Source organism: Vespula pensylvanica, chromosome 1 (assembly GCF_014466175.1).
Source record: "Vespula pensylvanica isolate Volc-1 chromosome 1, ASM1446617v1, whole genome shotgun sequence".
Taxonomy (NCBI): domain Eukaryota; kingdom Metazoa; phylum Arthropoda; class Insecta; order Hymenoptera; family Vespidae; genus Vespula; species Vespula pensylvanica.
In genome coordinates this window covers 7321278-7347348 of record NC_057685.1, presented here as the reverse complement: position 1 = coordinate 7347348, position 26071 = coordinate 7321278, and the positions used below count along the sequence as shown (strand labels likewise).

General features: G+C 32.9%; 6 protein-coding genes and 1 long non-coding RNA gene across 9 annotated transcripts in view; 3 read left to right on the top strand and 4 right to left on the bottom strand.

Annotated features, from left to right (window-relative positions):
* LOC122629616 (protein CBFA2T3) overlaps positions 1-2737 on the bottom strand; it is a 34794-nt gene extending 32057 nt beyond the window's left edge. The window contains exons 1-3 of one of the 2 annotated variants that reach the window (XM_043813216.1): positions 2246-2737; positions 1866-2174; positions 1334-1502 (exon numbers count right to left, since the gene is read on the bottom strand). In XM_043813216.1, coding sequence (XP_043669151.1) covers positions 1334-1356 — 23 coding nt within the window. In that variant the 5' untranslated portion in view covers positions 1357-1502; positions 1866-2174; positions 2246-2737. The remainder of the gene's footprint in view (positions 1-1333; positions 1503-1865; positions 2175-2245) is intronic. The other variant, XM_043813227.1, reaches the window with a different exon arrangement.
* A 111-nt stretch (positions 2738-2848) lies between these two features.
* Positions 2849-3591, top strand: LOC122629692. Its single transcript, XR_006327332.1, has 2 exons — positions 2849-3257; positions 3327-3591. It is a non-coding gene; the product is annotated as an uncharacterized LOC122629692 (long non-coding RNA).
* A 2426-nt stretch (positions 3592-6017) lies between these two features.
* Positions 6018-6611, bottom strand: LOC122636011 (histone H2B-like). The gene has a single exon (XM_043826806.1). The coding sequence runs from the start codon at positions 6599-6601 to the stop codon at positions 6215-6217; it is 387 nt and encodes a 128-aa protein (XP_043682741.1). The 5' UTR covers positions 6602-6611; the 3' UTR covers positions 6018-6214.
* A 266-nt stretch (positions 6612-6877) lies between these two features.
* On the top strand, positions 6878-8038 carry LOC122636018 (histone H2A-like). Its single transcript, XM_043826820.1, has one exon. It carries the CDS (start codon positions 6878-6880, stop codon positions 7250-7252), a length of 375 nt encoding a protein of 124 aa, XP_043682755.1. The 3' UTR covers positions 7253-8038.
* LOC122635992 (brefeldin A-inhibited guanine nucleotide-exchange protein 2) lies at positions 7958-14649 on the bottom strand. Its single transcript, XM_043826768.1, has 13 exons — positions 14016-14649; positions 13350-13861; positions 12837-13210; positions 12342-12746; positions 11908-12264; positions 11519-11830; positions 11210-11451; positions 10835-11115; positions 10426-10753; positions 9764-10360; positions 9459-9679; positions 9173-9376; positions 7958-9079 (listed from the first exon to the last, which is right to left on the bottom strand). The coding sequence occupies exons 1-13, from the start codon at positions 14140-14142 to the stop codon at positions 8036-8038; spliced, it is 5004 nt and encodes a 1667-aa protein (XP_043682703.1). The 5' UTR covers positions 14143-14649; the 3' UTR covers positions 7958-8035.
* A 61-nt stretch (positions 14650-14710) lies between these two features.
* Positions 14711-16954, top strand: LOC122636003. 2 transcript variants are annotated; one of them, XR_006328835.1, is made up of 3 exons: positions 14711-16090; positions 16159-16501; positions 16607-16954. XR_006328835.1 is itself a non-coding variant. In XM_043826790.1 (2 exons), exons 1-2 carry the CDS (start codon positions 14954-14956, stop codon positions 16444-16446), a joined length of 1425 nt encoding a protein of 474 aa, XP_043682725.1. In that variant the 5' UTR covers positions 14711-14953; the 3' UTR covers positions 16447-16954. The 2 variants fall into 2 exon arrangements, 1 of the variants encoding a protein (XP_043682725.1); XM_043826790.1 differs by having other exon boundaries at positions 16159-16954.
* A 34-nt stretch (positions 16955-16988) lies between these two features.
* Positions 16989-21780, bottom strand: LOC122635995 (vacuolar protein sorting-associated protein 11 homolog). Its single transcript, XM_043826775.1, has 14 exons — positions 21449-21780; positions 21283-21351; positions 20986-21159; positions 20720-20916; positions 20380-20638; positions 20152-20306; positions 19839-20072; positions 19457-19757; positions 19205-19393; positions 18976-19098; positions 18398-18911; positions 18017-18314; positions 17608-17933; positions 16989-17535 (listed from the first exon to the last, which is right to left on the bottom strand). Exons 1-14 carry the CDS (start codon positions 21470-21472, stop codon positions 17114-17116), a joined length of 3285 nt encoding a protein of 1094 aa, XP_043682710.1. The 5' UTR covers positions 21473-21780; the 3' UTR covers positions 16989-17113.
* Between the last annotated feature and the right edge of the window lie 4291 nt (positions 21781-26071).

Below are 26071 nucleotides of genomic sequence, written 5' to 3'. Positions count from 1 at the left end.
TAGAAAAATTATTTTCTACGTAAAATATTTTAAATACGATAATTTCAAATTTGGCGAGTTATATCTTATTTATTCCTATTTATTGCGTTTCTTGTTACGAAAGACTTGACCTAATTTTTTAGCGAGTCAAAAAAAAACAGAAAATCGTTTGGCACGTAAAATATTCTTCATACAAGAACTTTCAATTTCGCGATCTTATTTATATTCATTAAAGGTTTTCTTGTTACAAGATACTTAACCCAATTTAGTGAGTTAAGAGAATGAGAAAATATTTTGTACATAAAATGATAGAAGAATTTCAAATTTCCCAGGTTACACGTCTTATTTATATTCATTGCGTTTCTTATTACACAAAAATTAGCCTGATATCCCATTAACATAAAAAAATTTCAAATTTCGCGGACAAGTATGCTTTATCGTATTAAATGATTCTCCCTATTGAAAAATGATTGCATTCGATCGATCGATCGAAAAAGTTGTCAGAATATGAACTCCACAGTAGAACAAAAAATCAAATCGATGTATTTTAGCAGGATTTTCATCATACATCATCGAAATCGTCGATGTTAACGAGACCGACCGATTCGCGGCTAATTCCAATTTATTTGGTCGCTTCTCGTCGTAACTTTCGCTCGTTGATGGCGTCAATCGCAGGAGAATCCCAATGGCCGTTTTACACGGGCAACTCGGGATCGAATGTACTGCTAATTTACGACTTATCGACGATAGTCGGTGTAATTTTCACGAGTGCGAAAATTACAACGTCGGTGGCCACGGTGTACAGTGCCCCTACCTTCTCTCTTTCTCTCCCTCTTCCCCCCCTCTCTCTCTCTCTTTCTCTCTGAAAGTGACGCGAAATCGTGCTCTCGGCACGAGCTTGTACCGGGATGTCGATACCACGAGGAGCGGATGTCAATAGCACGAAGTCACTCCTATCGCGAGCAAAAGAGAGAAAGAGAGAGAGAGAAAGAGCATATCAGTTGATTTTGCAGCGCTTTTACGGATATCTCGCTTTTGTACTCGCATAAATCGTCATCGGCACCCTGGCAAGTCGCTAAGAAATTCGGCCGATCTATCTTACGAGCATACCTTTCTCGTCTCCGAAACTGAATTTCTCTGTGATCATTTAACGATTATCTTAAAATTATTAACAGATCAATATAAGATAATTATCGAAATAATAATAATTTCATTAGAATTGTATTTTATCGATCGAACTTTGAACTTAACCAGCAAAAATCTTATGACGCATATTTCATCGAATTAATAAGATAAATCTGATAAAAGATAAATAATATTATATTGAACAGATATAAGATATAAGATAGATAACCTTAATAACGAAGAAATATGCATTTTTAGCTCGTCCAGCTAGCACCATCTTGCAAAGTTAGCAGCAAGCAAGCAAACAAGCAAACAAGCTTTTGATCGCCAAATCCTTTCTTCTTTCTTTCTTTTCTCTATCTCTCTTTCTCTTTTTCTCTCTCTTTCCGTATTTGTCCCTAAGAATGAAATTTTCTGTTATCACGTGATTATTGAATGATTATCTTTCTTTCTCAAGTATTCTCTTTCTCAACTACTAATATAACACGCTAGACAGAATATGTTAAAAGATAAAAATATGTTAAAAAGATAACGATAATAACAATTCTATAAAAATCGAATATTTTACTTAAACTTAACAATCCCATTAAACTTAAGAAATCTTATAATGCGCATATTTTTCTGTTTCTTTTTTTTTCTATTTTTGTCTTTTTGAAATAACAAGATTATTAATATTATATTAAAAAGATAAGAAAGATAATCATAATCGTAACAACAAAGATATATATATATATATATCTATAATATACATATGTATATACATTTTCATCTGGTGCAACCAATCCGCAAGTTTGCAGCAAACAAGGAAACAACCTCGTGGTCTCCTCGAAGCTTTTCTCTTTCTCTTCTATTTATCTCTCTTCCTGTCTGTCTCTTTCTCAGTAGTGACTCGGCTCTACAGTTAAAACCTCGTCGACGACTTCTTTAGCCGGACTGTGAAGCACTTGGAAAAGTTCAATCCGGAGTGCTGCCGGTGACACTCTCCATCGAGTTAACGGGTGTGCTCGAAGCAAGCTCTTGTATTACTTTGCATCGCCGGTAAACGCTCGAGCTTCTGCCCCTCTGTTTCTCTACGTATACATAACGCACACGCATTAATACATATGAATATACACGCTTTTGTGATGCATACAAAACTTACTCTCTCTTTCTTTCTTTCTCTCTTTCTCTCTTTCTCTTTACTTCTCTGTCTTATTGCAAGTAACGACGTTACGTCACACTATTCATTCGACTTCTTTGTTTACGATCGTGCCTGCTCTTTTGTCAAAGAAACTAAAGGAACCTTCTTAACAATTCCATCACTCATTTTCCTTTTGATTTTCTCAAAGATATTACGTTTTAAGTATCTACTTATATCAGGTTGGCTAAATAATTTTGCAATAGTACGATAATTATGTAATAATAATATAAAATATAATTACATATATTCTATGATATTGTTGTTTTCTAGAATTCGAGGTTACGTAGTGAAAGATAATATCACGTATCAATTGTCACCTATCGCTTTGTCGCCAACTGTCGCCGAATTTTGCCACTTGTCGTTGAATATCACCGAATGTTGCCAAATGTTGCTAATGTCGCCGGATGTCGCCACTTGTCGTTATTTGCCACCACTTATCGCCACTTACCGGCAAATGTCGTTACTTGTCGCCACTTTTCGCCGATTGTCTCCATTTGTCGCCGATTGTCTCCACTTGTCGCCGATTGTCGTCGATTGTTGCCGTTTGTCGCCGATTGTCGTCGATTGTTGTCGATTGTCACCGATTTTAGTCGATTGTCCCCGATTGTTGTCGATTGTCACCGATTTTAGTCGATTGTCCCCGATTGTTGTCGATTGTCACCGATTTTGGTCGATTGTCACCGATTGTTACCGATTGTCGCCGATTGTCGCCGAATGTTGCCGATTGTCGTCAAATGTCAGAGATTGACCGTAAGATTGATAATCTCGTTCATCGTTATTACTTGTGCTTCGAACAAGTCTAGACATAATAGATATTGTTTCGTTTTTTCGTGAAAAATAAATTTCATATAATTGCGTCTTTTGAAATCTGTAGTGAAAGACACAAAGTTACTACTTCTCTGCTACTAATTTTCATATACACGCTTGAATGATCTATTTTGTTTTCATGAAATAGCCGATTATCTATTTGCTTGTATGCATAAATTGATACTCGGATTTTTTTGAATGCATTTCATCTATATACGGATCCATTTTATTTTAGAAACCAAAGGAGCAACGACGGTTAATACCGATTCTTTAAACGTCTATTAAATTTCCCAGAAGTAATGTCCAGATGAAATATTCCACATTTTGGAACATTTATTTCGTTTCGTCTTGCCTTGACAGGACAAACCTGGTATAACCTACACAAGTTTAGCTATATAATAGACGCATAATGGAGACAATATCTTCTTGTTGCACTTGTAGTTTATAATCTATTCATATCTATCGTTAAAATAATATACGCTCCGAACAAACAGTCTTAAGATTCATGCCTACATTAAAATTTTTAATAATTAAGCGTAAGCTACAATTAATACCAAAGTTTATCCTATCATTAATAAATTTTATCCTATCATTAAGAATTAACATCCACCATTTCTATATTAACATTTACATTCGTATTATCATTCACATTTGATCTATTCTTGGGTTGGTGCTCTTCATCAAGGGCGTTACCATTCAAATCATTAGAACTACTAAGCTTCCCTACCACGTCAAGGTAGTAAGCCATTGGGGAAGGGGTCACACGGTCCCCACTATCAATCGATCCGTTCCCCCACTACTTATTTAAGTTTACTTACCACCACTCCAACCGACCACCCATAAATAGACAGAAACAAAAGCCATACAGCTCACAAGGCATGGCGGTGTCAAATAGTGGGGGTCATCTTCTCCCACTTTACAGGCAAGTATCAGTGCGGGCCACATGTGGCCCGTTGTCCACCAATTGTCCACCTTTATTTTTTCTTTTATATAGTTCTTTAACAACGTGGATTTTCTCAAAATAAAGACTTACCTAAATCACTTTCTCGCACCCAATAAAAGTAAATTTAGCATCGTTTCATCAAAATTATTTGTCAATTTTCAAAGTGAAATTGAAAAACTGAAATATACAAAGAATTACTCGTTTAATGGTATATAATATCTATGTAATAATAATATTGTTATATTATAATTATATTATATGGTATTATTACTGTGTTGTTATAATATTACGATATTAAATGTATGTGTATAACACAAATATATTTTTAAATATATATATATATATATATATAGTTATAACATTATTATTATATTTTATGTTGTAATATTGTAATAGATAGTTTTTATATTGTATCCTTTAGATCCTTATCTCATTTTGTTAAAAGCTACAAAATTTTATAAAGATTCTGGGATTCGTAAAATTTGAGGTTATATGTGATGAAAAGTCACGTGTGAGTAATCATACGGGAAAGTACACAGGACAAAAAAGAGGAAGGAGGAAAGATTTAAGCATTTTGTTTGAAAAAAAAAAAAAAAAAAAAAAAAGAAAGCTGGCTAAATTCGAGTTAGGATAAAGCACGGAAACAGCTGTTTAAGCTTATCCAGCTCACCTGTTCCATTCGATACCCAGTTTCGTCCTTGCCACACAATCTGTTCTGCGAAATATTTTTATACCGAAGAATGTACCTCTCGTTAAATAATATATTGTTTAGCTATCGTAGAAGAAATAATAATTCTTTTATGCTTCATCATAGTATTGATCGAGAATGTACAATTAGAATTGGAAAAGAACAAAATAAAAATTTAATTATAAATTTCATTTATAATAATTGTTTTTTCTTTTCTCTCTTTTTTTTTTTTTTTTTTTTATGTAGAGACATTTATATAGGACAAGAAGAATATAGAGCCATTATTATCTAGGCGAGTTTATTTACTCATCGTGCAACTGACAATAACTCTCTTACATATTGTATTGTTCTACATTTACAAAGATGCAAAACTAGAATTGATTAAAAAAAAGTAACAGAACAATATTCAATAAATGACTTTCAGTTAGAAGAACGTTTAACGTTTAATCTCTAACGGTATGCATATGTGCGTCAATAAAATAAATGAAATGTAATTGTAATAAATTCAAATTTAAAACTAAAAATGAACAATAATTTATAGAATAAGAAAAAAGAGAGTGGTATCGTTTCACGCGAATAAACATATACGTGAGATTTGATTTTCATCGTAAAATTGGATTTCTGTGTAGTAGAACGAGCCACGTCCGTTTAACATTTTATTTCCAAATGTCCAAAAGAACGCCGGGAAAAAAAAAGAGGGTCGAAACAGAAAAGATAGAAAACAGCTGAGACGCAGCTGGTTTGTGGCATCGCGACGACTCGTGTCTTTCTGTGACGACGGGAGCGTCGCACTTTTGAATATACACATATGTGTATGCGTGTATGTAAAAGTGTACACAGATGTACTCACAGGCTGAATGTGTTTTATATACGATTGGTATTATCGAAAATAGAAAACAGGAATAGAATGTATTTCTAAAAACTATTTTCTTCTATTTAATTAATAACGAAAATTCAAGAAAAATTACTATTCTATTTTTAGTTGAATACTGTAATACTAAAATAACTTTTGTAAAATCCAATCAGATTTAATGCATTATCTCATTATCGATAACAACAATTTCTGCATTTATCATTCTATCTATAACGTGTGATCTTTTACAATAACTCGGTCGGTAACTTAAAATTTTATCGTAATTGTACATTAACAACGCAATCGGTAATATCGCGAGTAATGTCGATAACGATGACTCGTTGATGTTTCCTTATAATATTGCAAAATATAACGTAATCCTTTATTAATCTTATATTAAGTTATTAAAATAATTAAAATAGGAGATTTAATAAGAATTGAGTAAAATTTAGTACATCTTGCATTGTTTATTAATAAAATTAATATTGCATCGATACGAGATTTTTATGGTTAGAAATATATATCATTCTATTTCATACGATTGTATAATTTCTTTTAATAAATAATAAACATGTGATAATTTGTTTCACGGAGGAAAAAATTGGTGGCCATAAAAAGGGTCGTTTGAAATCCTTCAATTCATTTGGAGCTAGTGTATTTAGTAACAGCTTTAGTACCTTCGCTAACAGCATGTTTGGCGAGCTCACCAGGAAGCAATAATCGTACAGCAGTCTGTATTTCCCGAGATGTAATAGTCGAACGCTTATTATAGTGAGCCAATCTTGATGCTTCCGCAGCAATACGTTCAAAAACGTCATTAACGAAACTATTCATAATACTCATAGCTTTACTAGAAATTCCAGTATCCGGGTGTACTTGTTTCAATACTTTGTAAATATAAATCGCATAACTTTCTTTCCTCTTCCTTTTTTTCTTTTTATCGGTTTTACTGATATTTTTTTGAGCCTTACCGGCTTTCTTTACAGCTTTATCACTGGTTTTTGATGGAATGTTGATTGGTGGCATGATCGAAAATATTTTCTTCGTTGTAAAGACAAATGTTATTCTACGCGAAAGTATTCAACTGAAATAAGACTTACAATCGTTACGCGCTTTTTTTATATATCCGAGAGTTCTTACAACGAACCAATCAAAACGTAACATTCATTTCGCGCGATGCTATTGGTACCCTTTAAGGAAAGGGGAGTATAAATAGCTGTGCTCAATTATTTTCCCATTATTTCTGATCTAACTCGAGTGTTCGGAGGTCGTATTTGTGTTTTATTTCTAAGAAACTTAAAAATGTCTGGACGTGGAAAAGGTGGTAAAGTAAAGGGGAAAACAAAGTCTCGCTCGAATAGAGCTGGATTACAATTTCCAGTTGGTCGTATTCATCGATTGTTACGAAAAGGTAATTATGCTGAACGCGTTGGTGCTGGAGCACCTGTTTATTTAGCTGCCGTAATGGAGTATCTTGCTGCTGAAGTTTTGGAATTAGCTGGTAACGCTGCTCGTGACAATAAAAAAACCAGAATTATACCAAGACATTTGCAATTGGCAATTCGTAATGACGAAGAATTGAATAAATTGTTATCTGGTGTGACGATCGCCCAAGGAGGTGTTTTACCAAATATCCAAGCTGTCTTATTACCCAAAAAAACAGAAAAGAAAGCATAATTAATAATAGCCGAATGAGAACGATCGTTTTCAAGAATTTAATAACAATGTTTCAGTCTCATGAATAATTCTGAATGTATGAACGATTAAAACGTTTTGATTGATTGATTTATGAACCATTTTTGGCGGAACGTTCTGCTGAAAGAACGAAGAGGTTAAGTGCATTTAGAAATTGATACCGAAGCTACTTTAGAAACGTTTACAAGAGAAAAGTTAAATGGGACCAAATCTTAGAAGCATCAAATATTTCAAATCTGAAATATTTAAACGAATATGTTACATTTATTCAAGATCGATGATGGCACTGTCCTAACTTAATCGCATTAAAAATAAAAGAAGAGATATTATGGCACGTTAGAACGTCATTAAATACACCGAAGTGAAACATAATTTCTATCTAATTTATTTAAATAAGACCGAGTGACGAAATCGACATAAATAATTATAAGCGTATATATATAATATATATATATATAACTTCTATGATCTTCGCGTGAATATGATACACAAAGTGTAGATTTTCTATTTATGTATAATCTGTATGTGTTCCGCTACTTATAACCATAGACAATCCATACGTGTTAGTTTGAAAATGATAAATGACTACTTTTCGCTATTTCATATTTGTCCATAGTAAATACTTATATGGCTACTCAATGACTATGTATAATATGTATATATGTATACGTGTAATGTAAAATAATATGTTTTTTTTTTTTTTGCTTTATAAAGTACAGTACTGTGAGAGAGTACGATTTACAAGAAATAAATTACATTACAATGCTACTGTTGCGTGATTCTAAATACTGGTCCGATCCTTAGGAAGAACCTACGAAGAACCGAACGTAATTCTGGTTTAAGATCAAAACACATGACTTCGCAGAGCAGAGGATAACAGCTAGATGCATGTACCGCGAATCGGCTATCACTCATTTTAAGAATCCTAGTTAAAAGTAAAAGGAGTATAGGTGTCCACGCATCGATGTGTGTCTCGTTAGAAAGAGCAAGGAAATATTCTAATGCTTCACAGGCGACTTCGACAAGACGACTTTCTACTTTAACCCAATCGTTTCTATGTGCCTCGTCGCTATACATTTTAAAAAGAATACGAAGCGCGCAAGCTAAAGATTGTATCTCTTGATTCAATAAACCCGTTTCGGATTTCATATTGCAATAAAAACCGGACTTCCAAAGAAGTTGGCGTTGCTCGTGATTGGCATTAAAAGTTTTAGCAAAACGATGAGATTTCAATAAACATTCGACCAATTGTAAAAGATGTGTAGTAGTTAACGCACAGTACATTCCTTGTTCTTCCTTTTGTTGATCTCCACCACCTTGGACTCCCAATTCAGAAGGTTTTCCATTGAGCATATCAGCCTGCGCTAAAGCAAGATTCTCTTGATCTTCTTTTCTCGATGTTGCTGGATAAAATACTACGTTGTCTATAGTTTGAATCAATTCCAATTGTACCACGCATTTGATTAATAAAGCCGAGAATAACTTGTACTTAGCATTTTCGTTATTCGGCGATGGTGGTTTCCAAGTAATTAATGCTGTTGGTAATGTACTTTCGAATATATCAAGTACGCAACGACATGTATTATCCCAAGTTTCCTCGTCGAACTTAATTCCATTACTGATAACTAAATTCTCCAAACAGTTAGTACCTGACCTAGCGAGTTGTTCATTATCTTGTTGAACACACCACAGCAATTGAGAATACAATTGGCCCAATAACAGTGGCCCTAGTGTATCATAAAATTGAGAGAATACATCAACGATAGCATAAAGAGCGTGATTACATGTCGTTGTCATCCATTCAGCCTTCTGTAAGATTAAAATTATTTAAAAAAAAGAAAAAAAAAAAAGAAAAAGAAATTGCATTAATTAAATATAACAATCGAAATTATTTACACAAACCTCTGTATGCTGTTCCGGAAGTTTCATATTATCAAATATGCGAAAGAGAACTTGAAAGAGATCTTTCCACCAGTGTGGCTTAAACGATGCACCATGAGTTTTGACGACATCGAATAAAACAGTTAGCGCACGTGTTCTCACATCCAATTTACATCTACTAACAACGCACGATAGTTCGAAAAGCAATGGGAACCATCCTCTCACCTGGCGAGTAAAAAATCTATGCATTGAAACGAATTTTATAGATTTTAAATGAGATATATAAAATCATTGTATTTTTATATACCCATGCTCTGTCTTCTTCCGAAACTATTCCACTATCATCCATCATACCCTCAGCAAATAGATTAGGATTAGCAACGATATAAGATGCACAAGATCTCATGAGTCTAATCGCTTCCATGCTAGTGTCCGGAAAAGAAGCATTGCATGCAAATTCACTGAGGCACTTTACGGCATCTTGGAAGGAGTCGACCATGATACTGAAATCTTCAGCATAGAGCTCGTCTAAGGGACGACGAAAACATGATTTGTGAAAACATGATACGGCAATATTGCGATAAATAATACAATAAATTAGGAAGAACTCACTTATTATCTTTCCTGTCATGGAGAAGGCTAATTCAACTACAGACTCGTCACGATCACTGGCTGCATGATGGAAGACACTAAATATATTTTTCCATCCAGATCGTATATTTGGAGCTTGAGAATGAACGATTTGTGCTACACATCGAACAACCATATCTCTGATAACGGGAGATCTATTCTTCTTCATAATATGCTCGAATGGTCTAAGAAAATCTTTTTGGAATCTAAAATTAGCAAATTCGCCTTTTTCTATAAACTTAGTAGCTAGCTGCCTGAGAGAATCCACCGCAAAAAATGCTATTTCTTGACGAGGACTGCAACCGACTCTGTCAAAGTGATCTCCAAGAACTTGCCATATTCTTGACCATTGAAGCCTTATACGACCCATGTTATAATACGAAATTTCAACTATTTTTGTCAAGGAGAACATTCGGGGTTGCGTAGGATGTGATAATTCTTCTAAAGATACTTGACAAAGTGCTTTTACAAATGCGACTATAGCATCTCCGTCCAGCCTTGTAGAACCAGTGAATATTCTATCGACAGCTACAACTACACTTTGAGAACTTGTCTCGCCTATGGATTCCTTCACGCTCGCTGTAACGACAAAGAATAGTTTTAATGAAGATTTTTAATTATTGCATAAAGAGAAGAATACTTACGATCTAGAGAACTTAAATTAAGGCCATTATTTTGATATGAATTATTATGTGCCAAATTAGTAAATAGAGGTGATGGAAAATGAGGCTTTGACGGAGGTCCCAAAAGTTGAGGTCTTACTCCTGTTCCAATAAGTTGAGCAAGTTCTAATTGTGAGATACATTTGACAACATCCAACCATGAACTACCAAGATAATTTCCATCAGTGTGAGCGACGGTGATCAATGTCTTTATCGTATCGATATTCTTTGCTTTCATTTCCGTAATTGGTGAATTAGCCGTTAGAAGCGTAAATCTAGCCAAAGCTTGAACGTATGCATCACGCTCCAACTAAATTGGACAATAAATATCAATTATTTGTATCGGCGTTTAACCAATATCTTTAAAATGTGTGTGCACATGGGTACTTACTGTCATGTGGAAAATACAAGCTATACGAATCGCACATCTGATACCATCCAAACACAAAGATGCTATTTCAGGATCATCACAATCTTGCAAGCCAACGCTAAAAGCAGCTAAGAATGGTGTCCAGGCCATTTTAAACATAGGACGTACATGTTCTAAATGTTTAGCTGTTGTGAATGGTGCTTGAACGTGACTAACAGATTCCATTAAATTTTTTGCTGCGGTTGAAATCACTTCCATTTCCATATTCCATAACAATCTACGCTTTTTTTCACTTGAGATTACTGGTCGGATACAGATAATAATTGTATATATATATATATATTTTTTTTTTTTCACATATATATTCGACATTTATATAAATCGATATCATTTTACCTTGTTTCCCAGGACGATTAGGATTTGATTTCATTTTGATTTCGTTACCAGCTATTTCGTCATAAATTTTGGATAAATATTCCTCTGGCAGATCTTCGTTATCACTAATGCGGCGATTTAATTTGATATATTGCTCTTTCGTCATTTTATTCTTTACTTGTGGAGAATGAAGATCAGTTGTAAGCATAATTATAGAAAAACCTAATATATATGCAGTGTCTGCACTAGTAAATAATCCATTGCTGAAACATAAATATAGGAATATTGTATACTATAGAAAATTGTGAAAACAATTTATTTATAACTTACTTTGGATTACATTCACAATATCTACTTGCGAATTTCTCCATCAAACGATCGATCTTTTGTGCTTCACCAGGAAGTCTAAAACCCTCTAGGAAATACCTGAGAGCTGTAACTAAGTCACGATCCGCAAAATTCATTTGATCTATATAATTGTACATTACTTGATTGTGATTATGATCACCCAGAAAATCACCAATCGCAGTTTTATCAAGTCGTTCATCCATATGAAGCCATCTTGCAACATCTTCAGGAGATGTACCAAGAAGACCATGCTCTTGCAAATATTGCACTCCTTTGCTTGGTTTTCGATTAAAACTAAATTTTAATTAAGCTATATTATTAAAATCTTTTCATTTTCCTTCAGTGATATTAATATCAATTAATGTACTTACATGTCAATACCAGCTTCCCAGACTTCTTTCTGCTGTTTTTGTACTTCGTACTGTTCTGGTGAGTCTGGTATTTCCTTATTTCCTACGAGACTAGAGTTTGCAGAGGATAAACTACCAGCACTTCCATAACGTGGTAGAGGTGGTTCAAGAGGTGGATCGGGGGGTTCACTAGGCAATTGTTGATCCGCAGGTACACTTGGATTTACATATAAATCTCTACTCCATTCGACCATACATTTCAAAATTGAGACCAAACATTCGAGACCCCGAATACGCATAGACTTTTCTTGATTCGGAGATGCACCTAATTCCAAAGCTTGACGTCCTTGTGCAATTTTTGACAAGTCATTCACAAGTCTATGCGTCATAAATTAAAAATTATTTTTAATTTGAATACTTTGATAGTATCATATATAAATACGTTGCTCTTTTACCTTTCAAATAAATTAGCTGCAGAAAGATCACAATCATAGTTTACATATATATCAACAACACTTTGAGCATCTGCACAAATACGAGTTAGGGCATGGATAACCATCCACTTATGTTCAAAGGAACTGCTAGACGTTTCAAGAATATTCATAAAAATTTCTTTGAAAAACACTTCTATTTGCATTTTTAAGTGCACTTTAAAGCGAGCTAAAAGCGCCAAAAACAAAGCTAATGATAATTCAAATACTTCAGGAACAGAAGACACCCCATTCTTAGATAGTGCAACACATAGATATTGTTTTATAGCTATTACAAACATCTCATTTGAACGTAGTACTGGACCAGCATTTTGTAATATTCCTAAAAGCAACTGTAATGATAGAATCTTCGATCTTAATTCGTGTGATCTAAAAAATGATAATTATTAATTATTAATTGTACCATGAATCTTTTAAATAATCCATAAATATATATATATATATATATATTGTCTTTACTTTGGATCTGGGGTACCATCTGGGAGAGGTTTCATTGAAAGTTTACAGAGAGCCCTGAATACTAAGAATGCATCTTTCTGTAATACGTGAGTAAATTTAGCTGTAACCATATTGTCATTTTCTGCAACTGCCTCATCCGTATTATCTTCCGCAGGCACTTGATCTAAACTGGCTTCTTCGGAAGTTGCCGCATTTGCAGCATCTTCTGGCACAACCGAATTAATAACATCATCTAAGATGCTCTTAACTATAACATGTGATTCGCTGACATTTTCAGTTGGAACTTCATCGTTATTTACAATTTCTGCTTCTGTGTCTGCGCTTAAAGCAGAAGTTTCTTGTTGTTCTGATTCTGTTCTAACATTCTCTTCTTCCTAAAATAAACAATTATTTTAATAATTTATATTCGTTATAACATTGATTATACTTCAAGAACAAGAATATTTTTCAAATCAATGTTACGATACATTTTCAAATAAACAAAATTTTCAAGTAGATAAAAATTATCTTTACTGCCTGAGTTTCCATACGAGCAAATATGACATTGATCATCTGCGTCAGGGTGGCTCGTGCTGTCGTTTGATTCACTAAATTTCTCGACGCCAAATAAACATTGTAAACGGTACGTATGGTAAGAAGAACAGTTCCTTCGTGTACTTCAACATGTTGACTGGTCATAACTGTCAAAAGAGCTTTGATAATTTGTAATTGGACACCTTCATCCGTTTGAGGACCCATAAAACAGCTACATATTGTCTCAACTATGCGAACGATCAACAACTTATTTGGCTCCGTAGAATCTGGTACATTTCCAGTTAAATGACCATATGCTATTAATTTCTGAAGACAGTCCAAAGCAGTGACAACGATTCTTGGCGATTTACTTTGACAAGCCAATTCGAAAGGCAGAAAATACTTTTCTGCCGAGATAACATTAGAGTCACTTTTAGGTTGCGGGAGAGCATTCGAAGTTGTTTCTTCTCCTTGTGCAACGGGTACATCTTTGATCTCATTACGTAGATCCTCTAAATTACACGAAAATAATAACATATAAATAATCCAACCAAACAAGATCTATATAATAAAAGTAAAAATCAATAGCTTTTTAACGTAATTATAAAAAAAAAAAAAAAAAAAAAAAAAAAAAACGATAGGAAATGTTATGAAAAAGAAAGTTACCAAGAGCTGACTCGCAGGATCTTTTTAGCTGAGAGAGATGGGAACGTTTGACGTCCTTGTCAGCTAGGATTTTTTCCAGAGCTCTAACGATAAACATTTCTCTTGTTTTGGAATTATTTTGCATCATCACCAACCCTCACGTGGTTAATAAGCGAATTAACACTTAGCCTTTACTAGATCGACATTGAAGCGAACTCCGTGCGTATAACGTACGAGGTTAATACGACGAAAATCCACGGATGTTCGCATTTTCGTTCTCGTATATACATGCCATACAAGAATTTGTACTGTCGAAATACATATCACTGTATCGACCTTAAATTAACCGTCGAAATACACCTGCTTGCATCGAGCGGCGAAAGGGAAATCGAAGTAAAATTGACAGACGACGTGCAGCGCCGACAAATTGACAGCCACATTGAATTTTTCTTACCACTATGATACGTATTAATTAGTTATGTTCTAATGTTAAAACTTTCACTTTTGCAAGCGTCATCGCATTCTTCAAAAACACGTTTTAATCGATTCAAATTATTCGCGTTGATTCTCGCGATATCGTATCGTACCGACGTCAAATTTCGAAGCGTAGAAGGTAAAAGGATGAAAGCCTTCACGAGGCTCCATGAGCGCTATCTGACGGTCAGGTAAGAAAATGATATTGCATACAAAAAAATAATTAAGCAACGTAATAGAGAAATGGAAATTTAGTATCGCGCAATGTCGGACAGTAATGTTGGTACCGTTGTTCTCTATAGTTCTTGTTTGAATTCTCATATGGCGGTATAAAGTCGTGAATTTATAATTCAGTATTGTGACTTATTATAAATATATGTCGAAGATCTTTAATTATTTTTGAATTAAAATTGCTCGGTACTCTCACTCGTCGTTTACATTTAATTTTATTTAATTTATATGGTGCCTCATTATTATGAATTACAATGTCTGAAGATAATAAATTATTTGCAAAACCTAGAGTGAGATTTAGTCAGACAATTAATGCTAAGGAAAATTCAAAAGATTTATCGGATAAGGGAGATAAAATTTTACCCGCAATCATAGATATTGTACCTGTCAAGATACCTGTTAAAGTTCTAAGTTTAGAAAATAAGGTGGATAATCTAATCGCAACAAGTACTCATTATAATGACGATACAATATCGAAAGAATCGATAATTTCATGCAACGGTGTACAGACATCGTCTCAGAAAGAAAATGATCGTTTCTTACAGGATCGATCAATCCATAAGACAGATGATAAAGAATCTTTAACCGATGTACATGATAAAGTAAATCTAAAAGCTAATAATACAGAACGGACTTCTTGTAAAAGATCGTCACAAGAGGATGTTCCTGGTATACCTTGCTCAACATTTCCAGCAGCTAAAAATAATAAGGATCATTGTAAAATTCTTAAACCTAAAAACAGTACAACAATAAATATTTCTAAGCAGTCTGCAAAGAATAGTCTTGACAAGGGAAAAGAAAATAAGAATTCGTATAAAAAAAAATTACCACAGTTAAGTAAAGATAAAGTCGTAAAACCTTTGTGTTCAACAGCGACAACTCAAATAAAAAAGAAAACAGATACTACCAAAGTCAATATGCAAAAGTCAAATGTTACAAAACATAATACTAAAAGTATAAATAAACCTTACACCTTGGGTATTGAGAAACAAATTAAAAAAACCCCTACATCTACTAAAACTTCACAAAAGAATTTAAGTATAAAATCCAGTACAATAAATGTTATGCCATGTTATAAGTATAATAAAAATTTGACAAAAAGTAAAAGCTCCCCTGTTAAAAAATCCGTAGTACGCGATATTGTAGTACCTAATGCAAAAGCTTATGTAGAACCAGGTATACCAAAGCAGAAACAAATTGATTTGAATGTATGTCGAATAAATAAAAGTACAAATGCAAGACCAAATATTACTTCCAGCGATAAATTATTATATCCAGAATATAATTCAATCATGTGCACTGTTACCAAGTTGGATGAAGTTAAGAAAGAGAAAATAGTAACAGATGTTGAACATTTACCTGCCATATATAAAGATCTAGTCAATGGAAAGGTAGATCATTTGTACTTATTAAAGAATTTAAAAGATAGTATCAATAACATTTATTTTTCTTTTTACAGATTTCAAGTGCATTAGATTTTCCTATGAACGAAGCTATTTATAAAAATTTAGTAGATTTGTCTATTGACGAGAAACAATTTCCAAGTAAAATAATGCGAAGTAAAGATCCACAACCAAGGCAAAGGGATCTTGTACCAAAATTATCAGATTTTTTTGTCCCAGAATTTGTTGATGAATATTATACTCCGATGTTTGTGAAATCAAAAAATTCTGACCTTATAGAAAATTGGAATGCTTTTCGAATTAGTGATAAAATATGTGAGTGGAAGGATAGCATGGATAATTAATCATGAGAATCAAGTTTTTATAAAGAAATACACATATATCAAGAATAATATTCTGGTACTTAGTTTTTTTCCAGTAGAATAATTTATAGCATTTAAATAAGCAATCATTATTTTATATGCAATGTATGATAATTTTTATATTTTTTACTTTGACATTTAGATTAAGCAGCACCTATTTTGGGTACAGATAAATAATTTTGCTAAATAAAATATATATTTTAATAATAATTATTTTCTAAGTCATATACATAAATATTATATGGCGCATGTATGTGTATGTGTTTGTATCTATAAATGTATACTAGAGTAAAAAAGTTTATATTTCGATATATATATATACAGTGAAATAATATTAATGCATATAAGTATAATTCATGCATGATAATAGATCATTGTATCCATTTAATTGCTACATTCTCAAACGAAATGTGAGTATGGATATTTGAATATTTTTCGATATTTAAATATTACATTTAAAATTATAATTAAAAATTGCCTTTACGATTAATGAATTTGGTTATTTAACATTTGGACGAGCAAGATTTATCATATACGTCATTTAATAAGTCATTTTTAGATAATTTTTCATCAGATGCGTTAATTTATTATACACGAATATTTTTATTTCCTTCGAAATGTACTGTTTTCATTTAATCAAGGAAATAATTTATCTGCCAAATGGATTTAAATTTTTATCGTAATCATTATCGTCATCATCATCATCCTTAAAAGGATTTTTGTCATCGTCATATTTATCTTCGGAAAATGGATTTTTCGATTCATCGTAATCATCCGCTAAGAAAGGATTTATTGGTACGACAGGTGCTTTTGATGGTTCGAAAAATTTTTGAATTGGAGATGACTTTGGTGTCGTATTGTTCAATATACGTGCTTCTCTTATGGGTATGGGTGAAGCTTTTCTCGAATTTCCCCGTGGAGTTGATATGTCGCTTCCTGTACCTGATATATTTACCTCCAATGAAGAGGAATAAACGTCTGGTTTTGTAAATGAACGTATGCGTTCATCTCCGATCAGATTAGAAATATTGGAATAACCGTCTTGACTTGAGTAACGAGAATCTGGTTTTACTAAAACATATAAATATAAGAAACAAATAAAAACTCATAAAAATGATTCTACTAGATAATAGCAATGAATACCTGATGTAGTAGTGTTTTTCTTTTCTGTTAGTTTAGTCTTTGCTTCTGTATTATGTCCATAAATTAACTTTGGTTCTTCAGCCTTGACCGGCGTAGTGGACAACGATTTATCTGCATCAGTGATAACCATTAATTTTTTGAAAACACCTCTACCAAAATAGTCAGCTACCAAAGAAAATGGATCTTCTGCACGATCTAACAGACTGTGAAATGTTTCGTGCAAATCTCTTGATTGTTCTTGTGCTCTTATAATATCCAATAATTTTTTATTATTTGGTAGACAAGCTGGACACTCGTTTTCATTTTCAGAAAAACTTTGAAAACAACTGGTATGACAAGGAAATAAAAAATGTAGTTATTAAAAACTATTGAACTGTTGAGAAAGATGTTTGTAATATTATTTACTCACTGCTGATGGTATGAATGCTGACACATGAAGTGTACAGATGGTAATTCTAATTGATGATGACAAACACTACAGCGTGCTCCTTGAAAAATTATAGTATTACTTTTGATCATTTCTATTTGTTCACGTAACTTTGAAGTATCTACACGATATTTTTCAGCTAATTCAGCATTAGCTTGTGCTTGTTCATTTTCTGTTCGTAACACACTATTTAAATAATTTCGTACATCGCCAAGCGTGCAAGATAGAGACGTAGATATTGCATCAATTACCATTAAAGGCGATAAAAGCTTTTCTTGCGCTAAAAGATTGATAAGCTCAATGAGAATTATTTTTGCTCAATGAAATTTATTATGTAATATCTTTAGTCCACTTTAATCTTACCTATATATGATAAAATATCTGCCAAAAGTTTAGCTGATACATTCTTATTCTTAGCCACACTCCATAATGCTTGAATCCATAAATTTGGATCTTGGTGACCAAATCTTTTACATGTAGCCAATACTTGTTCACTATCACCTTCTTGTAAATGAAATCTTAATATTTCTTGATACAATTTATTTTCCTCATAAAGAAATAGTAATCCACGACGGAAATTATGCTGATGACACAAAATCAAAATTTGATCTTTGTCATAACACACTTCGGAACTTTGTAATAGTCGCAGAATTTTTTGTTCATATTGCACTTTTGTTACATAATTGTCTTGGGCTGACCAAAGACATAAATAATGTTCTATTAAAGTATTGTACACAAGTGTATTCCACTTGCTTTCAGATTTGATCAAGTGTTCTAAGAATTCAACTAAACATGCAGAATTATTTAAGAACAAATATATGAAGTCCTCTGGATTTGCTTTGTCAATATGGTGGTCTGTGTTACCATCTAATGAATTCTAAAAAAAGAAAGATATGATATTACATATCTATTTATAAAAAGTCATTTGATATATGATATACCTGATCTACAAGTGGCTTATTGGAAGGTCTATAGTCAGTGCATAAAGCTTTTAAAAATTGTGTAGATTCATTTGGCACATTTTCTATAAGAATATTTCCATATTTTTTCATATTTGATTCTGCCTGTAAAATTTAAATACGTCGTATCAAAATAAATTTATAAAAAGCTTATAAAAATTAAAAAGTAGAAATAATATATATATGTGTGTGCGTGTAAAAGAACCTATACCTCTTCGAACTCTAACGTTTCTATATATTCTAATGCCTTCTTATATTCACGTTTGTCTTCTATCTGAATTCGTAAATACCATTCGTGTTTATTATGTTTTTGTGCGAGCAATAAAGCATCTTCAGGCGATGCTTGACGACAAACTTTGATTGCAATTTCAACATCAAAATCAACTCCACGATCTTTTGTCTAAAATATTAATATTATATATCATAAATACGTCTTTTCACATTCTTACGTTATATACTTTACCATAATGAATTCTTTCAATTTATCTGTATGATTTAGTTTTGTATAGCAATTCAATAACAAGGTAGTATGGTCTTCTGTTGCTTGACCATTTTTATGTAATGCTTGCAAATATGTTTTTAAGTTATCTATATGTTGAGAATCTAAGAATTTCCGTATTACGTAAGATGGTTCAAGTTTTCCGATAGTTTTAATATATTGTTCTATAGCACCATTGTGATCACTCTTTGAATACAAATGATCTCCGTATTGTCGAAATATATCTACGAGACCTTCTGTATCATATTGTTGACTTTTTGCTATTCTATAAAAAAATATAACGTTGTTGATCGATTTAAGGGAATTTTTAAGTGCATTTGAAAAGAAATAATAAATATTATATTACCTTATAGAAACATCATATAAATTCTTCTTGAAAAGTAATGCCAATTTTGATTGCAGATCTTTCTCATCCAGATGATAAAGTTTACTATCTCCGCTAAGAATAAAGAAACCACCCCATTCTGATAGAACAGCTTGTACCGATAACATGGGTGCAGAAAAGACAATAAATTTATTTTGAATATCAAGAACAGTAATCATGTGTTTATCCACACCAGGAGGTATTGGTTCAATGGTACTGCAATATAAATGCAATAGTATTAATTTCTTATATTTCTGTAGTTATACGGAAATTTATGTATAGAAACAATGAATACTTTGGTTTTGCTGATATGGTCGTTGTTGTTCTTGGAACATTTGCTGCTTCTTTTGCAACTATCACCAGGTAACTTCTGAACCATTCCAACATTATTTTTTGACCTTGAACTGCATAACATGGCCCTCTACCATCCGTTGTATAGCAGTATATTGCCTAAATATAATAAAAAATTGTATCCATCTACTTTCTTAATATAAAAGGAATAAAAAAACTTAGTAAAACATACATCGTTACGTCCAATCATGAAATGACTATCTTGCATAGATTCAGCTAGAACGCTGCATTTTTTTGCACAACCCATATTGTCCAAAGTAGATTTATATTCTTTATCTTTTAAAGTTATATTATACAAAAATACACAGTTGTTTGTAGCAATAAATAAGTGATTCTGCTTGCCTATAGATCTTATGGCCAAACCAGTTATGGAAATGTTGGTATCCTTTAAAACTTTTATCTTATTTTTTCTTTCTCTTGTCAGATTACCTCTAGAGATGAAAATTTTTAACATTTATGTATTACAAAAAAAATATCTTGTAAAATATGTAAAATAAATGATTTTCTATTACCTATATAACATTATAGAACCATCTCCAAAACCAACTGCCATTAAAGAAAGACTAGTATGTACACATAAAGCAGTCGCCGGGACAGCTCTGTAACTAGGAATAGCTCTAGTAATCCTAACACAGGTTGGATTTCCTTGTTTATCTGGCTTTGCCAAATTCCAAACTTTTATGGTAGGATTACAGCCAGGCTCATCCTCCTATCAAAACAAATTATCAATATAAATTACGTAGAATTCATTTATATTTTTAATAGTAACATTACTAACCCCAATAGTGAAGAGAAAGGTGGAATGTTGAACTTGTTGTGCTAAAGTTAATGTGATTTCATACGCTCGAAAAGTATTAACGTCGTAAGTTCTATTAACTAAATGTACACTACCAGTATTATCTCCAAATACCAAGTGACCATTGCCACTGGTAGCTGCGGTAACTCGCGCATCCTATAATATGTAAGAAGATATGAAACCTTACAGATGTTGACAAGAGATATATTGAAATTTTATATCTATGACTTTACGAATTTTTATTACAATAAATTTGTGAATTACTAGAGTTAAACATACCCCAAGTGCTTTAGCTATTTTTCCAGAATCTACTTCCTTCTTAAGGTCGAAGAAATTAAATCGACGCCACTAAAAGATGAATATATTCTATATAAAGTATCTTATGTGAAAGTGAGGTTATCGACAAATTATAGATAGAATTTACCCTTGATATATCTAAACTAACCTCGAAAAATGCCATTACGAACATCCACTATTTAAATCCGTACATATAACAGAATTTAATCCATAGTTTGACACAGATATTTGACTCTATGATTGACAGCTATTTGACAACAAAATCGATCGTTAACATGCCTGCCACCGTCTCGTTTTAATCTGATCAGCTGATTGTGACATATCTCTTAAGTAAAAAGCATGCGCAGCAGCAAACAAACCTACGATTCATTTTTATTAACATTGACTATTATGATTCATTTTAAGATAGATCGATGCGTAAGAGATACGAACAAATGAAATCGGATAGAGTATAAGCAAATAACTTATCAAACTTGTACATATACAGAAACTATTTCTCATTAAAAATCGTCGTACTTTGAATGCGTCGATTACAGATTCGTATCCTTCGGATTTCGAGGTTATACATTTTAACGGTAGATAGCGATACTGTACCATTGTAGCAAATGCAGCCATCTAACGAGAAAAAAACGAGTTTATTGTCGAAACTAATTATATTTTTTTAACAAACGAACACAAGAATTTCTATCTGTTATACGTAATTACTGGAACGAGATCAAACTATTCGTAAGATAAAGTTTTATTAATTAATTTCTCTTTTTGTATGTGAAAGAAAAATTTAGCTAGATTATTTTCTCGGTCCGTACCATTTTTAAAGACTCGGAAGGTTATGAAAATAAGAATCGCGCCAAAAACAAGATGCCAACGCAAGAGTTAGCAAATTCGAGAATAAATATTTACGATAAATAAGAGTATTATATGTAATTGCACATTTTGCGTTGACTTCTCGAATCGATGCGCACACGTGTTAGTAAGATGTAAGTTTTGTTATATTTGTTAAAAAGGACAAACAGTTAATGTCGATGTCGGGGCGACAAGAGGGAAGGAGGGGGTGAAATGGAATGGGGAAGGGGTCGTGGAGATAGAGGGTGGGTGCGTGTGTCTGTATGTGCGCGCGCGCCGTAACGACGGGGCTTATCTTCTTACAAGGTCGCAGGTATATGATGATAGGGGTCGTAGAGAATTTGAGATAGTCACAAAAAACTTTGAAAATCGTTTTATAAATACAATGGATCGATATTTATGGATCGGCAAACTCTGCGACGCGTAACTCGATAATACGTCTATCCTGGTCCGCCTACAATGTGACATTAACCTTAAAAAAAAGGTATAATAGTCGCCTCGATATACATATATACTATGTGTATTTTTTTTCATCGGCCATCATTTATTGCTGCTTTACGATCCTCCGAGTATCGTACTCGAAGTATCGTTAACGACCAAACGATCTTCATTATTTTCTAACGTTAATAAATTTTGGAAAAAGAGAGATGTATATATATATATATGTATATATATATAGATAAAGAGAGAGAGAGAGAAAGAGAGGGAGGATAGAGAGAAAGAGAAGAGAAGAGAAGAAAAGAGAAGAAGAGAAGAGAAGAGAAGAGAAGAGAAGAGAAGAGAAGAGAAGAGAAGAGAAGAGAGAGGAGAGAGAGAGAGAGAGAACGAGAGAGATAGACAGATATTCTCCTTTTTCCTTTTTTTTTTCTCTTTCGGCGTCGCAGAGTTCGCAAGAGGTTACAAAAGTTCGACGAAACTATGATGAAATTCGCAAACGCGCGATATTAAAGGTTTTTCTCTTTTTCCATATCTTTTTTTTATTCGTTTATTCGTTAGGAGGAGAAATGGATGGCTTGAGAAAGAAAAAAAAAAAAAGAAAGAAAGAAAGAAAAAATGAAAGAAAGAATGAAAGAAAGAAAGAAAGAAAGAAAGAAAGAAAGACAGACAGACAGACAGATAGACAGACAGACACATTTTCATAGACGATGATAATATTCTAAACGCTATCATTTGGATTATTTTTCAAATTATTATTCGTCGATTTTTTCGCGCGCATACGAATTTCGAGTGTGCGGGAACGCTCTCTTTCTCGCCGAATTTGTACGTTGTGTCGTGCTCGCTTTGTCTCTTTTTTTTTCTTTTTCTTTTTTCTCTCTTTTTTTTTTCTTTTTTTTTTTAAAAAGGTATATTTTTTATATTCTCGGAGCCACAGGATGAGTTTAGTTTAAGCGATGAACACGACGCTCCGCTCTTAAACATCGAACGATGGATCGTCGCTTCGTTGTATATCGTAACATACATAATATTATTATGTCGTATATAGGAAGGTTCGCTGATCTTTCGTTAATTTCTTTCTTCTCGCTTTTTTGTTTTTTGTTTTCTTTTTTCTTTCGTTCATTTTCTCTCTTCTTTGCATACATTCTCACCTCATTACTCTTTCGAAAGGATTCGAAAATTATTTATCTCAAAATTAGCGCATAATTACTATCAAAGACGACATTCAAGACGAGTTCGTGTCATACAAATAGGATAATACGTCTCTGTGTGTGTGTGTGTGTGTGTTTGTATGCGTGCGGAATAGATCGTTTCGACTTTGACTCACACCGATCTTTCGAAGATCTTCAAAGTTTTTCTTTTCTTTTCTTTTCTTTTCTCTTCTTCTTTTTTTTTTTTTTTTATTATCAATAATGTACTCGGGAAAAATTTTAACTACTGTTCTTTAACAAAATTCTCGAAAAATCGGTGATTGTTCGTTTGTTTTCCATCTCTTTCTCTCTTACTCTCTCTCTCCCCCTCTCTCTCTCCCTTTCTGTCTTTTATATTATATATAAATAATGTATAACTTTTTAATACTTGCGTACTTCCCTCTCTCTCTCATTCCGTTTTTCTCTCATTCTTTCGTTCATTCATTTACTACTTGTTTTCTCTTTCTTTCTCTTTCTCTCTCTTTCATTCATTCATCCCCATACATTCGTGTTATATTATTATGTGCTCGATCGACGGATTTTGTGGCTTGCCTATGTCGCGTTTGAGAAAATTCGTCGCGATATTATTAAGTCGCGAATACAAAGTCTTATTTTCTTCGGCGAAAATGGCATGCGTCTGATCACGTGACTGCTTGAGCTTAGAACTTAGAGATATGGAGGAGGGCAGGGTGGTGCTAGCGAGGGGGTGCGGGGCTTGATTGGCGAGGGGTAGGGTGGAAGGGGAGATCGGTCGACGGCGCGAAAATGTTTTTCTTTTCAAAGAGAGTTTACAGACATAATGAGTATACTTATTCTAAGTAGTTACTTGTCGTTTTTAAAATCGTTCAATATTTTTTGCAAAGAAATCTCTCATCTTTGTTTCTCTCTCTCTCTCTCTCTCTCTCTCTCTCTATCTCTCTCCCTCTCTTTTCTTCCGTTCATGTATATATATACACATACATACATACATACACATCTATATATGTATGTATGTATATACATATACATACACATATATTTTTGTTACGAAACATTTAGCATATATATATATATATATACATATTATATTTTATATATATATATATATACTTCATAAACAGGAAAAACGATTAGACACCGGGACGCTGCGATTGGCTCGAAAGAAACCGAATGTTCCCTCTTAATGTCGATACTTCGATATAATGGACAGAAGAAGAAGTTTAATTAATTAATTAATTAATATGAATTATTTTCATTTAATTTTCGAATATGATTATTATAGATATTTTCTTCCCTTTCGTTTCGTTAATTCGAGTTACGACATTTTTCTACACGGGAACACTCGGTACGCGTATTTCGTTAAATTGCGTATTATTCTTCATTTAATATGACTTAAGGATGCACTTCTTTGTAAAATACAATTAATATTCCGCATCTCTACATATAGTATTATAATAATCCCCCGGAGGCTTTTTCGTCATATTATTCATCTTTTCCGCAAATTTATACAATAAAATATCACAGTTCTGTTCGTACCACGCAATAATATATTGTTTTTTCTTTTTTCTTGTTTTTTTTTTTTCATTTTTTTATTATTTTTTTTTTTTACTCTCCTCACGTCGTGTGCCTATACGAGTTCGACATTTCTTTACGATACTCTCTTTCTTCGTCCTTTTCCTATCTCTGTTTCCTCGTGTCCCCTTTTTGTATTATTATTTTCCTTCTTATTTCTCTTTTTATTCTTCTTCTTGTTCTTCTTCTCTCTTTTGTTTTGTTTTTTTTAACTATCATAAAAATGTTCATTTCCTATCTCGAAGTTTCTTGGCATACACGCACGCAATTCGCGTATACACATGAATTATCTTTCTTGCTCTCTTCCTTTCTCTCTCTCTTTCTCTCATTCATTTATTCGACAACTTTCTTTCATTCTCTGTTTCTCTCTCTCTCTCTCTCTCTCTCTCTCTCTCTCTCTCTCTCCCTCTCTCACGTTCCTTTAACTTCGCTTAACAATTGTAAACCAACTTTTCCCATAAAAACATCATCTTACAAGTGTCTAGGAAAAATTTTTTTACAAATTAACAAATTTTTATTATCAAATAAATCGCGACAAAATTTGTGATCTCTCGTATTGTGATGGGTAGTTTGCTTGGTGCAACGAACTGATATATATATACACATACGCATATATATATATATATATATACATATATAGACACACAAACCTACATATGGTGTGTATACACATATACCTATATACCCAATGGACTTGCTTTTTTTTTCTGCGCCATAATATCTAATATCAAAGAAGCATAGCTATAAAGTAA

Bases quoted from the DNA above. Each gene is read 5' to 3' on its own strand.
- LOC122636018 (XM_043826820.1), top strand. From the start codon at position 6,878: ATGTCTGGACGTGGAAAAGGTGGTAAAGTAAAGGGGAAAACAAAGTCT.
- LOC122635995 (XM_043826775.1), bottom strand. From the start codon at position 21,472: ATGTTCGTAATGGCATTTTTCGAG. The intron at 20,917-20,985 runs GTTAGTAATGTT...TTGTTTTGATAG, and splicing joins CCTTTCTCTTCACTATTGGG to GAGGATGAGCCTGGCTGTAA. The intron at 17,536-17,607 runs GTATTCATTGCT...TATATGTTTTAG, and splicing joins GAAAAACACTACTACATCAG to TAAAACCAGATTCTCGTTAC.
- LOC122635992 (XM_043826768.1), bottom strand. From the start codon at position 14,142: ATGATGCAAAATAATTCCAAAACAAGAGAAATGTTTATCGTTAGAGCT. The intron at 10,361-10,425 runs GTAAGTATTCTT...TTGTCGTTACAG, and splicing joins TAATTTAAGTTCTCTAGATC to CGAGCGTGAAGGAATCCATA. The intron at 9,377-9,458 runs GTATATAAAAAT...TTTACTCGCCAG, and splicing joins CGGAAGAAGACAGAGCATGG to GTGAGAGGATGGTTCCCATT.
- LOC122636011 (XM_043826806.1), bottom strand. From the start codon at position 6,601: ATGCCACCAATCAACATTCCATCAAAAACCAGTGATAAAGCTGTAAAG.
- LOC122636003 (XM_043826790.1), top strand. From the start codon at position 14,954: ATGTCTGAAGATAATAAATTATTTGCAAAACCTAGAGTGAGATTTAGT. The intron at 16,091-16,158 runs GTAGATCATTTG...TTCTTTTTACAG, and splicing joins AAGATCTAGTCAATGGAAAG to ATTTCAAGTGCATTAGATTT.